General features: G+C 40.0%; 1 protein-coding gene across 2 annotated transcripts in view; it reads right to left on the bottom strand.

Annotated features, from left to right (window-relative positions):
• The window catches only part of LOC145940008 (uncharacterized), a 127,674-nt gene that overhangs the window by 26,452 nt on the left and 85,733 nt on the right, over window positions 1-15,489 (bottom strand). For both annotated transcript variants that reach the window (XR_014425934.1, XM_083044758.1), the window contains exon 2: window positions 7,868-8,013. Coding sequence is in view for 1 of the 2 variants with exons in the window: in XM_083044758.1 (XP_082900884.1) it covers window positions 7,868-8,013 (146 nt within the window). In the remaining variant the exon portion in view is untranslated. The remainder of the gene's footprint in view (window positions 1-7,867; window positions 8,014-15,489) is intronic.

Here is a 15,489-nt window from a genome sequence, read left to right as displayed (position 1 = left end):
ATGGTTAAAATATGCTACATATGCTGGTTTTTATTCCAGACAAATCGCTGAACTATGAAGGTGAAAAACATCATCAGCAATATTTTCGCACATATGTCACGTTACTAAGTTAGCTGATAGTATAATACGAGTTCGCAGTAAGCATAAGCGTAATAATCGAAAGTTAATGATTATCGGGCCAAAAGAAAAATGTATCATTATGTATAAAATAAATATCGGGCGAGCATAAAAAAAAATTGCACGTTCTTTCGAGAATCCTTACAACTTTCAAGATATCATCGAGAAGGAAATTCTTACTTTCCACTCGTTCTTAATTTCGTTGATTTTTATGCTTTCATGTTAAAGCAAAACTTTTTCGCTTTATCGACGATATTTGATATTTTGCGAAATGTTTGGAAAACTCTACATTACTGTTATTTATGTGATATTCGATATAATAAAATATTACCGCATATACATATAAAATATTCGCAAATATTATTCGACGAATATATTGCGTCGAGGAGAGGCAGGCGTGCCGGGACTCGATTGTAAGTGACCGCCGCGTCAGAATTCGCGAGCTAGGCGCGGCCCTGTCTCATTGCTAGAGTCCCCCTCTTTCCACTTGGAAGGCTGCACCTAAATGCGCTATCCTGTCCCCACCAAAGTGCATTCCACCTATTTGGGCCCCCCACCATGGGGTACCGGGCCGAAAAGTGCAACGGCCTAAATTCACGTAGAGGAAGGTAACAAGGGCCTTGGGTCTCTCCCACCACGGCCCCGGCACGGTGCAACAACCTAATTTCTAGAACCCTCTTCCTCTCTCTCTCTCTCTTCCCTTCTTTCCTTCCTCTCTTGCCTGTTCCGTTCCTCGCACCCCCTCTGCGTGCACCACTACTGCCGCCGCCGCCGCCGCCGCCGCCACCACGTCTTTTTTCATCCTCACCTCGCGCGCGCGTTGCCCCCTCGACCCCCTGCCCCCTTCCACCCGGCCGCGCGCCGAAAACCTCCGTTCTCGGTCGGACGCGCGTTTCGCCAGGCCCGCTCGTATACCGCATCGCATCGCGCTTCTTCTACTTAATGCAATCGCTAGTTGGTTTTCGGCGGCGGCAAGCCTTACCCTTCCTCGTCTCGCCTCGCCCTAGTCCTCCTCTCGCTCGTTCCCCACCGTGCCCTTCTTCGGCTATATCGTCCCTCCGCCGATCAGCCCGCTTCGAGCTCCTATAGACCCGCTTCCATCTTTCGCCATTCTCCTCTTCTGCGCCCTCTCTTTTTCCCTCTTTCTTTGCTTTGCTTCTTCGTTCTTTTTTTTTTCTTTTTTTTTACCTCGGTGCAATCGTCTCCGCTTACTAGCGATTCGTGCATGCAATACGATCTCTCTCGTCCTGCTACGGCTAGCACGAAAGCGACTTTGCGCTCGCTCCTGCCCGAGGCATCTCTCTCTCTTTCTCTTTTTTCTTTGACATGGGTCAGCGAGGTTTGTCATGGAAAATATCCGGCCAATCGCACGTGTGATCATCTGAGTGAAGATCGGGTTAAATCGCGAGAAATGAAGTTTAGTCTTCTTGGACAGATTGTAAAAAAATTACACGACGTACACACTACATAGTATGTGCAGCGCTGAACTTTCTTTCAGACCCTCGTCAACTCGACTCTCTCAAAGAATGTCTTCCTTATTTCTCAAGATCTTACTTTTCGCTTTTTCTTAAAGCTTGCAGTTTTTCGTTATATTGTTTTTTACACACACACATACACACATACTCTCTCTCTTTTTTTCATTTTTCATTCCTAAATGGCCCTCTGTGTGAGGTTGCTCGCAATAATGTTACGTGGCCGTTCTAACTGCTTGTTTCTATTATGCATTTCTAGAGCGCAAAACTCGTCGAGTTATCCGAGACGCCGCGTCCGCGATATTTAAATCGTGTCTGCGTAATAAGACACGAATAACACGTGCAATCGTGTTTAGATCGCGCTATGAGAGTCTAGTCTCTACAAAGTACAGGAAGCGTATTGCGAAAATATTTATTCTTATTAATTTATTTCGACTTGCATAATTTATATTCGTAGTTCGAGATAGATTTGATACTGTGGCAAATTCAAAACCTATGCAACTTTTATTAACAATCTGATAACAAATTGATATGTAGAATTAAAAAATTTGCGATTCAAGAAAAATTGATGCATCAATTATTTTATATCATTTTATCGAAGAATAAACGTTCTACATTGAAAAATCTCCGATTCTTAATATCACGTGCTGTTGTATTAATCTGACTAAATATTGCAATGCAGAAGCTTTTTTTGCAACAGTTTTACTGAGAGAGAGAGAGAGAGAGAGAGAAAATAGCTATTGTGCAGTTTCTCAAGTGGGTTATTCGTTAACCACGTCTTTTTTTTCAAATACACGTCGATTGCCGATAAAAAATATCCGCATGTGAGCGTTTCAAATATATTACTTATATAAATATTTTTCAGTATAAAGAATATTTATTATTCATATAAAAAAATAGGAAAAATAGATAAATAGAGAATGCGGGCAAGCATTTGTTATAAACATGTTCTTCATTTCAGTGTTGTACGAGTATCTACGTATAACAGATATTATGAAAGCACAAAAATAAAAAAAAAGATAAATACTTGATCGAGGAAGATTAATGCAATTGCGAGGTTAATTGGGCAACGGGCGAAGATGGGCTCTCGACGCCGAGCATACGTAAGATCTGTTAGAGGCAATTCGCGCATCGCCGAGCATACGCGGGCGCAAATGCGGAATGCACTTACGTACTCGGTGTACTAAGCCCCGAAACGCCCGGGGGAACCCATTCCGTGGTAGCGGCATCGAGGACGGAAGAGAGAAGCTCGTTCTACAACGTTTCGCGCACGAGGGGGGAAGGCAAGGGAAAGGGGGGCCAGGACGGGCGCGAGGAGGCGAGAGGTACGGTGGAGGGTCGAATCATCCTTACACAAGAGACGATACGAGACAACTCTACGTTCCCTCCCCTGCCCCTCTCGCCCCTCGGTGCAAGGAAATCTTCTCGCGAGAGAGGAAGAGAGAGAGAAGGAGAGAAGCCCCGAGAAGAGTCGCGCCGCACGCTTTCGAATTTCACGCGAAATTCGGTCAATTTCAGGCGCGGCTTGTGCACTTTGTGCAGCCCCGTTTTACCATCGCGCGCGCGGACGGCTTCGTGTTTTTTCCACCGCACTCGTCCCTCTGTCGCTGTTGTTTCACGCACGGTGGGGGAGAGAGAGGACCGCGTTCTCGATCGGGCCCGGGGGCCCCCGGGTCCCCCCGCGCCGCGCAAAAATATACACTCGCGTCGACGTTTTAGAATCCACCGTCCGTCCGTGGCTCGCGGACGCATAGAAAGAAGCCCCGGCGTGGCGTTTGTTGCACACACGCAGGTTTCCTCGCTCCTTCGCTTCGCGGTCCCCGCGTTTCACGCGGATCAATGCCCCGGCAAAAGTTCTTTGAGCCGAGGACCACCTGCCCGCGAAGGACCCGCCCAGAGCGCGCAACGGCACCGGTGCATTGCCCCTGTTACTTCGCTTCCAACGTGACTTTACTTGACTCTGACCGCGACTTTGGCCATTATACGGGATTTGGTGCCCCTTTGTGGACCCGAATGGCGTGCGAAGGTGTCCGAGAGACGTAATTCGCGCCTCGTATTTTTTCTCTCTTTGCTCCTACTTCGCGGGCGCTTTTGTTTTACATCAAAATGTAGATTTTTTAAAATCCTTCTTAATAATCAAAGAAATGCAATAATATCTATTTTTGAAGAGTATTTTAAAAGTATCTCGAAATTGGAAAAGTGTATGTACATTTTAAACTTTTCAATTTTACGTAAAATAGATTCTATTTTTAAATGAGCAAAAAAAAAGAAGATTATACTTTTAGTTTGTTCTTTTATAAGCTCGTTCATTTTATGTATGTACATATATACTTAATGAAAAGGTGATAGAAAAATATTGACAATACATATTGATAACAAAATATACTTTTTTCTAATAGATAAAGCTAAATTACATTTACTTATCTTTCTAAAAATCTTTGAATTTATTTCACGCAGATAAGACTAGAGCAGAGCAATTTGACAGTTATGTAAAAAGAGAGCTGATAGCAGACTTGCGCGAAACGCTTATCTCTCGTAGAGAGATTCAGCGATAAACGACTTCGGTTAGTTCAAGTTTCGCATATTTGAATTTTCGTTACGATGTGCAGCAACGGCCCCGCTGTAACCCTCTAGGGCCAAAACTTCGTGCGTGACTGCGCGGTGCGCGTGCATGCGCGCCTCCGCGTGTCCGTCCGTTTGTGCGTGTGCATATACGTACGTATGTACGTATGTGCATATGTACGCGTGCATAGGCGTGTGCTTCGTGCACCGCGACCGGTTGCACGGTGCGCCGAAACTTTATTTCCAGAATGTTTGATTTGAGAGAAAGAAATAGCGCGCTGACTCGTTTCGTCTCAGCGCGAGGCTCTCGTCTTCTACAAACTACGTCGTACGTTTAACAATTTTTGCTCCGTATTCTTCGCGATGCAAAAATGCAAGAATGCACTGTTAAGATTATTATCTTTTCCTTTACAACACGTAGATATGATTCAAGCAAATATATTTATATATATGTAAGGCGTCCTACTTACATTTCTGTAGTATTTGAGAGCATCTTGTTTGTGTACTTATTGCACAATAGTGAAACAAATTTCAATTTTAACGATAGATTTTATCAGAGAAATACAAAAAAAATTTATAAGCCTGTCATGTATTTTAAAATGATTATTTGTATACCAAGAAATATGATATAAAAGTTAAAAATTCCACAGAAATAGTAAGGAAAAATGAAGCTACATCCAATACAATATTTAGATATGCCTCTCTCGCTCGAAAGAAGACATCTCAATCGCATTAGCCGTCTTTATCGCGAATTAAAGAAGACCTGTCGCTGAGGAATCTCTCTGCGGTTTCGAAGCGACAATCGTTCTGCACGATGAAATAGAAACGGGAAGGAAACGAGGAGGCCCACGAGGAAGGAGAGAAAGAGAGAAATAAAGAAAGAGAAATAAGGCCGGGGAATGAAAGCGCACAGGGCAGTCGTCGCGGGCGTGTACACTGACGCAACGTGAATTTTGGCTCGGCCCGGTCACGGTTTCGTAGGCACGCTAAAAATTCCTTTACGTTCTTCCTCTCGACAATTGTTTCGTTGCATCCTGCCGGGCCGAGCTCTGCCTGCCGCGAGGCTTGAGAGCGGAACGAACCAGGGTGTCGGGCGTGTGTATCTGCCAAACGCGAATGCCCTCGCGAAAACACGGCCGAATTAAGAGAAATTAACACTATCGCGCTGACAACTAAGAAAAAGGGACCATTTATTTTTCGACAAACCAATGTATTTTTACAAAAAACCCCTTCTCAGATGGATCGTATATATTCTAAAAATGTCTTATATAAAATTTTGCTTAAATAAATAATGTACATGTGAAAGCGTATATATAAATGTGTCTCGCGGTGTGTCATGTCATCGTCAAACTGTTTCCAAGATTATTTCGGTTAGAATGTTTTAAGATAAAAATAATTTGCGCGTTTTTTCCATCCTTATTTTAAAATTGTCCCCTAACTCAGAAATTATATTTAAATTTCAATTTGTGTTAGTGTTTCAAAGAAAAATTAATTTTCAAGGAAAAATTAATTTTCAAGAAAAATTTGTGCCGTGGACACAACTAATCAGTTTCAATGAAATTAATTTTCCCTTGAAACTGACGCACTAGCGTCCGGCTCTTTCTAACCCTTTGAAATTTAAATACTTATTTCACATTGAGAACCATATCAAAGTCTTAATTGTTAAAATATACATATATTCTGCAAAGTTACAAGTTTCTGCAATCTTTCCAAATCAGTAACTATAATAATTTTCAATCTTCTTCTATATCAATCAATCTTCTCTGTCTCTCTTGGTGTTTTAACGATCTTGTAACGAAACAATTTGTATTCTTGATAAGAGCAATATAAATTATGTTGTAAAATTTGATGAAAGAATAATTAAGCAACAATTATATTATTGTGTAATTGTCTGTAAATGTTTACAATTTGCGATACATATAATTACTAATTTATCTATTTATTTTATGCGAATTAATAAATACTAATAGTCGGAAAGCAAGAAGGCAGAACGGGGAAAAGAGAGATAACAAGTAAAGACTCGAGTAAATTCAAAGCGATACATATCTCGAGCAATATAATATAATTTAACTGTACTTATTTATACATGATACTTCACACTTGCTAGAAATAATCAAAATGTCAAGTCAGCAACGCGCACATTTCTTATGCCGCATTTACGTTTCAAATTTCAATGTTCAACTTTGAATTGTTAGATGCGCAACATTTTGTATGAAATTCTCCAGGAAAAACAAAAAATTAGCCGAATAAATTTTAAAAGGCGCACGAATTTGCGTTTAATAAATCTGTCCGCGTCTGTCTTAAAAATCTTTTTTACACATTTATGCTTCACGTCACGCATTTACGCAAATTGTCGAATGCTTTTAAAATCCCTAGGTTTATTTTACAAAATATATTTTCTGGACCGGTTATTACATATATATATATATGTAAAATTTTAATTGCATATTGCGCATTTCAAATTTTAATTGGTAATTACAGATGATAATAATTTCCTCCCATATTCCGTGATATACACGATCCGTAATGTATTCTCTGTAACTTACGCTAGCATATACTCTGAAAAACCTCTAAATTTTTTTACACTTACGCGCAATGATAATAATAAAATACTAATAATAACAATAATAGTAATGTAATTAAATGCTTTTACGTAATTGCGTTTGTTATCGTCATAATCGTATCGGATAACAGTATATATAATTGTGAAATACCGGTGTAGTTAATATTACTGTATCGCTTCCTTATCGCACTTATTCCCGAAAATGGAGAGAGTTCCGCAATCGGAAATATCTATCGAATCGGATAAGGATCAGTTTTCAAAGAAAACTTGCGCGCTATCGTTCGCGTGATATCGAAACCCCTGTCCTCCTCCGTAGCGCATTAATATCCGTCAAACGCGACAGTTTATCGGGCCGCACACAGTCCGCGTTTTACGAGAAGGAAGAAAAAAAAATTGGAGGGGAAGTAAAGCAAAGAGCTGCTCGGGACTGTTGAGCGTGATCAGCATTATCGAATTAGCGCGATTGGCGTACGGTCGGAATTTCGCGATGGTTGCGCGGACCCGATGTGTTTGCATTAGCGAAGGCCGCCTGAGGGAATATTGCGTTTCGATTGGACATACACGCGCAAATCGCGGACGATAAATATTAATTATTTTTGTTTGTCTCCTATCGCGCGGTCCGACATTAATAACATTTCGATCCCGCGCGCGCTCGCGCTCGCACGCTTTCGGCTTCCGTCCCCCGAAGCCCCTTCTCACTCCCTCCCACCCTTCGCCCCCCTCAAACGCTCTCTTTTTCTATCTCTTTCGCTCGCTGGTAAAACCATAACACATGCCGGCAAACGAATTGGTTAGCGTATATACTCTCTCGGTATGAGCTCTCTCCTCTACCTGCACATTAATGACGCCACCCCCTCTTTACTCGCCGACAAAAACGTTCAAGTAACAGCGATGATGATGTCTCACCCATGTTCACCCCCTGGCGCGGGGGGTACACTCTTTTATACACACCCCTCTCGATGTGCCCCTCCACACACCGCGATCGCCCCTTCCCAACTTTTCCACTTCCTCTCCCCCTTCTCGCGGGTGTCGCCGCCATCGTCACCGCCATCAACCCCGGGGAATATGTAACCGAGGTTACAATGATCGTCGCGCGAATACGTAATTTTCGCAAACAAAGTAGCCTGGCAAATAATAAAACGCGTCTGTTTACCTTGACCGATGTGTATCTCCGGATTGCTGCTGCTCCGGTGGGATGAAAATTCACGATGGCAGGCCGATGCGCTTCGATAGTGATAACCGAGCTGATTAGTTGGCGCGACCATCCTCCAGAGTAAACTCGCATCTCTCACCTGGCTTCTGTAATAATAAAGCGTAATGTCGTCATTATCTTGCGAGTGATGGATTTCGCGACACTTTCAGCTATTACTAAATATATATTTATATTTTCTTTTTGTATAATTTTTCACGTATATTTTATAAGATGATTGTCGTTTTATATTTTTCACGCGAGACACATATATAATTCATTTTAGACACATGATTCATGTTCTATTCTCAAAACACGATCCAGACATCTTTATACATAATATATAATCTTTCAACTTGTATATTTCGTTATTATACCCTATTTAGATCTTGGTGGAAATTAATAATAAATAGGTTTAATAATAAACATAACATGCATATTTTTTACGCTTATTCTTTATTGGTCAATGTAACGTGTGTAATTTCTCGTAAAGATTTGCCAGAGATTTATGTGTACATACATACATATCCGAGTTTTCCGTTATTTTTGAACCAAATCAATCTTCATGCATTATGATGTATTTTGCCGTACAAACATATATGCTTTTCATATGTCGCGCTCACGCTCGGCGTTTCCGCAAAATACAAACGGCCACTTCCCATACGGGAATAGAATACGGGAATACGCGTAAACGTGTGTGCGTGCGTGCATGCAGCCGAGCGCTTTGGGCAAAAGGCGGAAGACACGCGTTAGGACACGGTCGACATAAAATAAAAGGGAAGATTACAGGATTGTGACCTGGGTGGGCGAAACGCGTATAGGAAGTGGAGTTGTTACAAATGGAACGCAGGATGACGTTGAAAATTGACTATACTCTTCTTGTCATGTTTCGAGAAAACGTTGCCGAAACTTGGAAAGAAAGGTAACTTCGTATCTCAAAGTATCTCTTAGTTTCGATATAAGAATCCATCTATCAAACTCCGATCCTCCCTCTTCAAGTACTTTAATAGTTTGCGGCTTAATAATCGCAAAGCGAGCAGAGATCGGATATCTTTCTACGAGTAATATATATCTTCAAGTTCCGGGTTGTTGAATTAAATGAAGATGGGTTAATAATTCTTATAATCAGGTAGCAGAACGCGAGGCGCCTCGGCAAAGCGGATTCGATATATCCCACGAATCTTGATCGTCCGTCGCATCGTATGCGTTGGTGGCTGATGCGAAGAAATTCTTCACAGACTCGTAAATTTCCTAATGCAAACCGCGAAAGCAAACAATTTCGCCGCGATTTAGTTGTCCTTGGCTTTTATTTGCCGCGGGGTATCGCTCGAGTCAGGCTCGAAAACGCGCGTCTGGTTAGACGGCTTTGTGAAAACAAAACTGTCGGATAGAATTCTTTCTTGTCTATGACGCCTTCGCAGTAAACGGGGTTAACGCGCGAAGAAGTGTAAAGGCTCGAGAAGACCTTCTTGAGGTCAAACAAAAATTGCTGTAAATTTTGTCAACTAATTATTAATATATTATATTTAACAGGGTAGTTAAATTAATCGACCACACTAGCCAATGAATTTTTCTAAGTTTTTACTTTATCGACCATATGGTTGTGGTCTTTATAAAGTACAACTTGAAATTATTAATTACAAATTTTTCATAAGTGAGAAAAATATTATATTTAATTAATATTTAAAAAATAATCAGAGTATATTTTGCAGAATAAATCAAAAAAATTACAAGTATATAAAAGAATAAAAAATTACCTATTATACATAGAAAAATTTTATATATGTATATATAAATATCTATTGTATGGAATGCTAGATGTACATATATTTTTCAAATAGCTTGTTTTTTTTTTTTTGTCAAATGCGAGATCTCGTAAAGGGATGTGCGAAGTCTAAAACGTATACAAACCCCTATCGAAAAATCCGCCACTGTGCTCGCCGATAAAGTGTATCTACTAGTTTGGCCTTCCTCTCCTCCCCACCAGATTCATTTCTCTTTCGCATTAGACTCGTGTTACGGTCAGTGACGTGAATTTAGACGAAGGTCAAGACGTCTGGCCGCGTCTCGCCGTAATGATCGTCTCACATTGTGATGCCCGACTCAACGTGTGAATAATCGTCTACGGACCATATAACGACGAAACACGTGTTTCGGTACGTACGTACCGTTGTTCTCGCGTGGATTTGGGAGGATAAAAGAGAATAAGGCGTTACATAATCATACATATACAATACTACGGTTGAAGGATTGACACAAACCGGGAAAAAAACAATAATATAATACTATCGCGACTTCTAGGAATCGTATAAAATTCCAAAATAGCATATATACGGTTGTACAGTTATACGCTTTATCTCATATCTCGTAATGTTTTAATTTATGATATTAACTTGCTTGTAAAAATAGCGTACTTTTTGGTTTTACTTGGTTTAGTCGACGCGGCACGGTCTGTGTCAGACATGACTATGCGATTATTATGTTTTAATCTGTTCTACTAAATCTTTTCGAGGGCAATCTTCAAGCGTTGCAAAGATGTTATAATTTGTAAAATTCTTCAAATTCACGCGCAAAACTCGATATAGAATATATTAAGAATTTTTCAAGTTCGCGCTGAATTACAAATCTAAAGTCAAACTCATGAAATGCAAACTAATAAAATTTCCAAATTTTTCGTTATTTTTCGGCTACGCCGTATTAAATTTCTCGATCTTAATATTTTGTAATTTTTATTCCCGAATCAACGATTCCAATAATCTTTAAATATTGCGACATATTAAAAAAAATTCTTTTCGTAGAGGACCATTTATAACGTCTCGTCAAAATAAGAGAGTATCAGATTCTTTAAATTATACATTAAGTGCATATAATTGTTTTTTAAAGTGTGATTTCCAAAGATTCTTGCGACCCTTTGAAACGAAAGCTTTCCCTTCCGGTTTCCTTAACACAGCGACAAAGTTAAATATTTGCGGAAAGAACGAAGGATGCATCGATATTAAAGTATATCCTGCCTGCTATTAAGGTTCTCATTCGTTTCGTAAAACAGATGCACGGACACAAGTGCGTCGGATGACAAACGGCCGCACGTGACATGGTATCGTATCGGATCGCTAAATGTTAAGTATTAAGTCTTGCGGAACTTTAATAAAACTTTTAAAGAGAGAAGTTAAGTGTGCGTAATGTTGGAAACGCACGATGTTACAAAATGAACCCTTCTCTCTCGTCCGTTCGGTGCCTTTTTTGGGACACGTTTCGCATCGCGAGACAGATAAGCGCAGATGTTAGTCTTACCGCGCGACTTAATTAGCTGAATAACCGTACGTGACGTAGGTCATCTGCGTGGAAAATTCGAGGCGAACAGAAAGTAGAGAGGCGAAATGTGTGAAAATAAAAATGTCGCTACGAATCGCTACACTCGATGCTTCGTGTGAAACATCGAAAAGATATTTCCTGCGATAAAATTGGATTCCACTTATATACAATATATATATACATATATCATAAGAATTTCAAGTGACACGCATAATTGCAAAATTATTTTTTAATATTAAAGTAATATTCGATTAAACGAGTCAACGTAAACTTATTTAACTCAAATTGCGTCTTATTTAAAAATTATATGATTTTATTTCCAATCTACTCCGGCAAGGAAAAGTTATAAATTATTCATAGATGCTGATCTAATCCTAATGTTTATTTGAGAAGAGATTTATAAAATATTTAAGGGAACAAGAACACTCTCTTATGCGGTTTAAGACGCAGAGCCTTGACGGAACACTCGGCGGGATCTTCGCCGTGGAAGGTTCCGTTATTCCGTGAGGGATAATTGAAAGCATTTCTCGAGACGGAAGCCATTAGGATGCAACGATTTATGCCTATAGATCGCGGAGAGAGATTAAGGGAATACGTAAACGAAAACGTAAACGACGTTCGCGAAGGGCGCGCGAATTTTTTTTTTTTCCCCCCTTTCTTTTCGTTTTTCTTTTTCGCGCAAGTGTTACACTCGCAATTAACGCGCACGCTAATTAAGAGAGTCGTCGATACACCCGATACACACGTGCGAGTGCGCGAGCGCGCAAGCGGGTAATTTCAGTTGTATTCGCCGCTATAGCGACGAAACGAGACGCTCCCCGACAACGACGTTTCGGCGTATTCCCGAATTGCCAAAAAGGAAGTTCACATGGGTAACCAGCAGGTTGCTAGGTCGAATAAATGCCTAATTATAACTATCTTACATCTACCGCGCATCGTATATTATTACCCCACGAAACGTACAAACGACGCTTGTATATACGCTCGTTTTTCGATGCACGCGGACGTGCTTAACGCAAACCTTTCCTGGCCGAATTTGCAAAGGATGCGCATAATAATCGTCCATTAGCCATGCAGTCATTTGCGACCCGGAAAGGCGGGTTCTCACGCACTGTCATCCCCCGGCGTAACGCATAATCCTGTGTAGACCACTAGAACCTGCGGAATCGATTGCGATCGGCCCACGAAAAAAAAAGAAAGAAAAACCGATCACCAATCGGCGATTGTTATTGCGTATCTGCGGATCTGCGGAGTATTATATAATACGCACGGATGTTTTTTCTTCCGCGATTAAAATCGGTACGCGTATCATTTTCTATGTTTTATATATATACAAGCGGAAATTACGCGTTTTAATTAAAACCTCCTTAATAAGACTAACAAGTTGATGGTTGTAAGATTTTTTTTTTCTAATTAAGTCATCCTAAATCGCGTATGCGCGTAGAGCGGATAAAATTATTTCTCGGCGTTGCCATCCATCATCTATCGCATTATTAGTGATTTATGAGGGCAATTATTAGTCTAAGCTTTACATTTATTATTTCAAACTCGTCGTAAAGTAAAACGATATCGCTACTGTTCGACAGAGAACATTTTAGACGCGTTTTCGCGACGCTGACCCCGACTACTTTGCATCTGTTATTATATTACTTCATCGTGCTTTGCGAAATGTATGCTTCCCAGAAGTAATAACGATAACAAAAAGTGATATCGCGTAATAACTGGCATACTTTGACGTAAAGTTTTGCGTCTATATTACGTCGACAATTTTTTCGCGATCGGGAACAGTTAATTTTAGTATGACGCAGAAAAAAAGACAATCACATAAATAATTACCTTTGCATTTTGCAACATTATTTTGGTTAACAAAAGAAATCAAATATTTATCGAATTTAGTTTGTCTCGTTAAATATGAGATATTGAATAATGCTTGATTGCCCTTTTAAAATATCGAAAAATCAAAAAAATTATATATAAATGCATGTTATATATTATGCATAACTGCATAAATACATTGAATAATCTCAAACATTTCATATGAGCTCTCTCTCTCCCTCTCTCTCGTAACGCTGAATCATAAATATCGCTAGACATCTCGCGATAAGCTCTTCTCTCAGAGCAGACTTTCCTCTTTTCATATATCTACTAAAATGTTGTGAAATAATATTGCGATCATAAAATAACCACAATTTGCAGAGACGTCGGCTGTTTCGAATCTCATCCAACATAAGAAAGTGGAAGAACAAAGTTATCATCCTTCGAATTTCGAAATGCCATTTCGGTTCATTAAGCTCATTGAGGCATAATGGAATATATCGCGAATATATCGATTGTGCGGCGATTAACTGCCGCATGATGCATTCGCACAGTTAAATCCGATGTAATGCGTATCATTTTGCAAATTTAAAAACCTCTATGAGCCTATTTCCGGAATTTCATATATGCGTCTTGCGTCATTCGATCGAGTTTTTTAAGAGAGGGGTTTCTCAATCCATCCCCGATGTGTGTTTAGAAATTCCGCTACACTTTTTACTATTAGAAAGCGAATGAAATTTCATTCGTATGTTTCATAAGAAATTATAGAAATAGATTATAATGAATCATAATTAATGATTACGAGCACACACGAAACAATTAGGCTATGTAGAATTCAAATAAAAGCTCTTTACGAAAATGATGCATAAGTTAGAAAATATTGTACCGTACAAATTAAATCTTACGAAAATAACTTTTTTTTACTTTGCATAATTATTAATGTTCTAAAAGTTTCGAGACTTCTCAAATTTACATTTAGAAATTTGCCTTATTCGCACATTTTTATAATTTTTGTTTGTATGTACGTGTGTGTATACGCAATTATTAATTAGCTAAAAGAATATAAATTTGCGATACACCGTTCAGATAATTGAATAATATTGACTTGGCGGGCCAGTGCAATCTAATCTTCTGATTAGATAAACAGAAAAGAAAATGTGCAATGCGAGAATGAAATTTCTTGCGAAATTATGTATCGAGCGATGAATAGGGTTAGCGATGCGGTGTGTCGTAATTCTGCAACCAAACGGCTGAATACATTGCGCAAGAGAAAAAAAAAGATATGCCATACAAGCAAAAAATTTTAGGAACAGGTACGCGCTTGCGTGATTAATGCGCTGAACAAGGAATTCCAAAAAGACTCCGTCGAAATATCCTGAAATTACACGAGAGAAGGACGTGCGAGCGTGCGTCCTTTCCTGTTCCTGTATAAATAGGACGTCGTTAATATAATAATTTTCACGATGGAAATATGCATCTTAAAATATAATATATAAATTATATAGCGCAATATATGATTTAGGAAACATGTGGAACAATTTATAATAAAAGAATTTGGCAGGGGAGAGGCGATAGTCTCTTTGAACGATATAAGTTTAAAATAAAAAACTCCCAATAACGAAGTCGAACAATATTGAACAATGAAAGAAACGCACGCGGTACCACAAAACTCGTGGTAGCCAAAAATTTTTCATCTCTGACATCTACTTTTAAAATAGCCGGCAGAGAGATAGGAAAAGAGCGGGAGAGAGAAAAAGATAAGTGACAAATAAACGCAGAAATGCATGGATCGAATATACGCGCGATGCGACGGATAGACGTACCTTTATATTGAGACGAATGGACGTGGCAGAGACGGGTGGATAGTGGATGAAACGAGAAATAGAGTAGTGTGAGGTTCTCTCGCGCGAAAGAAGGAGGGAGAGAAAGAGTATAGAGGGAGGCAGAGAGCAGAAGGGCGGCGGGGAGCAAAAGAGAGGGGACGAGGACGGGGTAAAGGCGAACGTACCCTTAGAAAGCGAGAGATGCAGCCAAAACTGCGAGAGCAGAACAGGGGGGGAGGACCAAAGGAGGAGGGAAGGGGAGGCGAGCGCCGAAGCGGCACAGAAGGTGAACGTCCAAGGGGCCAACCTGTTCGAGGTTCATGGCCCCCGATCGACTAGCGAACTCTCTTGCAGGAAGCCATCCTGTCCAATCTGCTAGCGTGCCTCGTGCAAAGGACCGCCGCACCTTGCTCTCGGGACGCCGGAATTTTCGAATAATATCGCGGGGCACGTCTATCCTCGCCGCATGTTTAACGATGGATTATGACTTAATCGGTGACTCTTACAAATACTAGATAAACTAGATAAATAAATAATTTAATCATAATTTAGATCTGTATATACTTTGCTTGAGATATCTCATTAAGATACGACCATCGTGTGTAATATCATGCAAATAATTTGCGATTTATTGTA

The sequence above is a fragment of the Prenolepis imparis genome, unplaced genomic scaffold (genome assembly GCF_030444845.1).
Source record: "Prenolepis imparis isolate NDT839.2.m4 unplaced genomic scaffold, iyPreImpa1.0 SCAF_8, whole genome shotgun sequence".
Lineage (NCBI taxonomy): Eukaryota > Metazoa > Arthropoda > Insecta > Hymenoptera > Formicidae > Prenolepis > Prenolepis imparis.
Note: the sequence above shows the minus strand (reverse complement) of the source record. Positions and strands in the feature narration are given on the sequence as shown.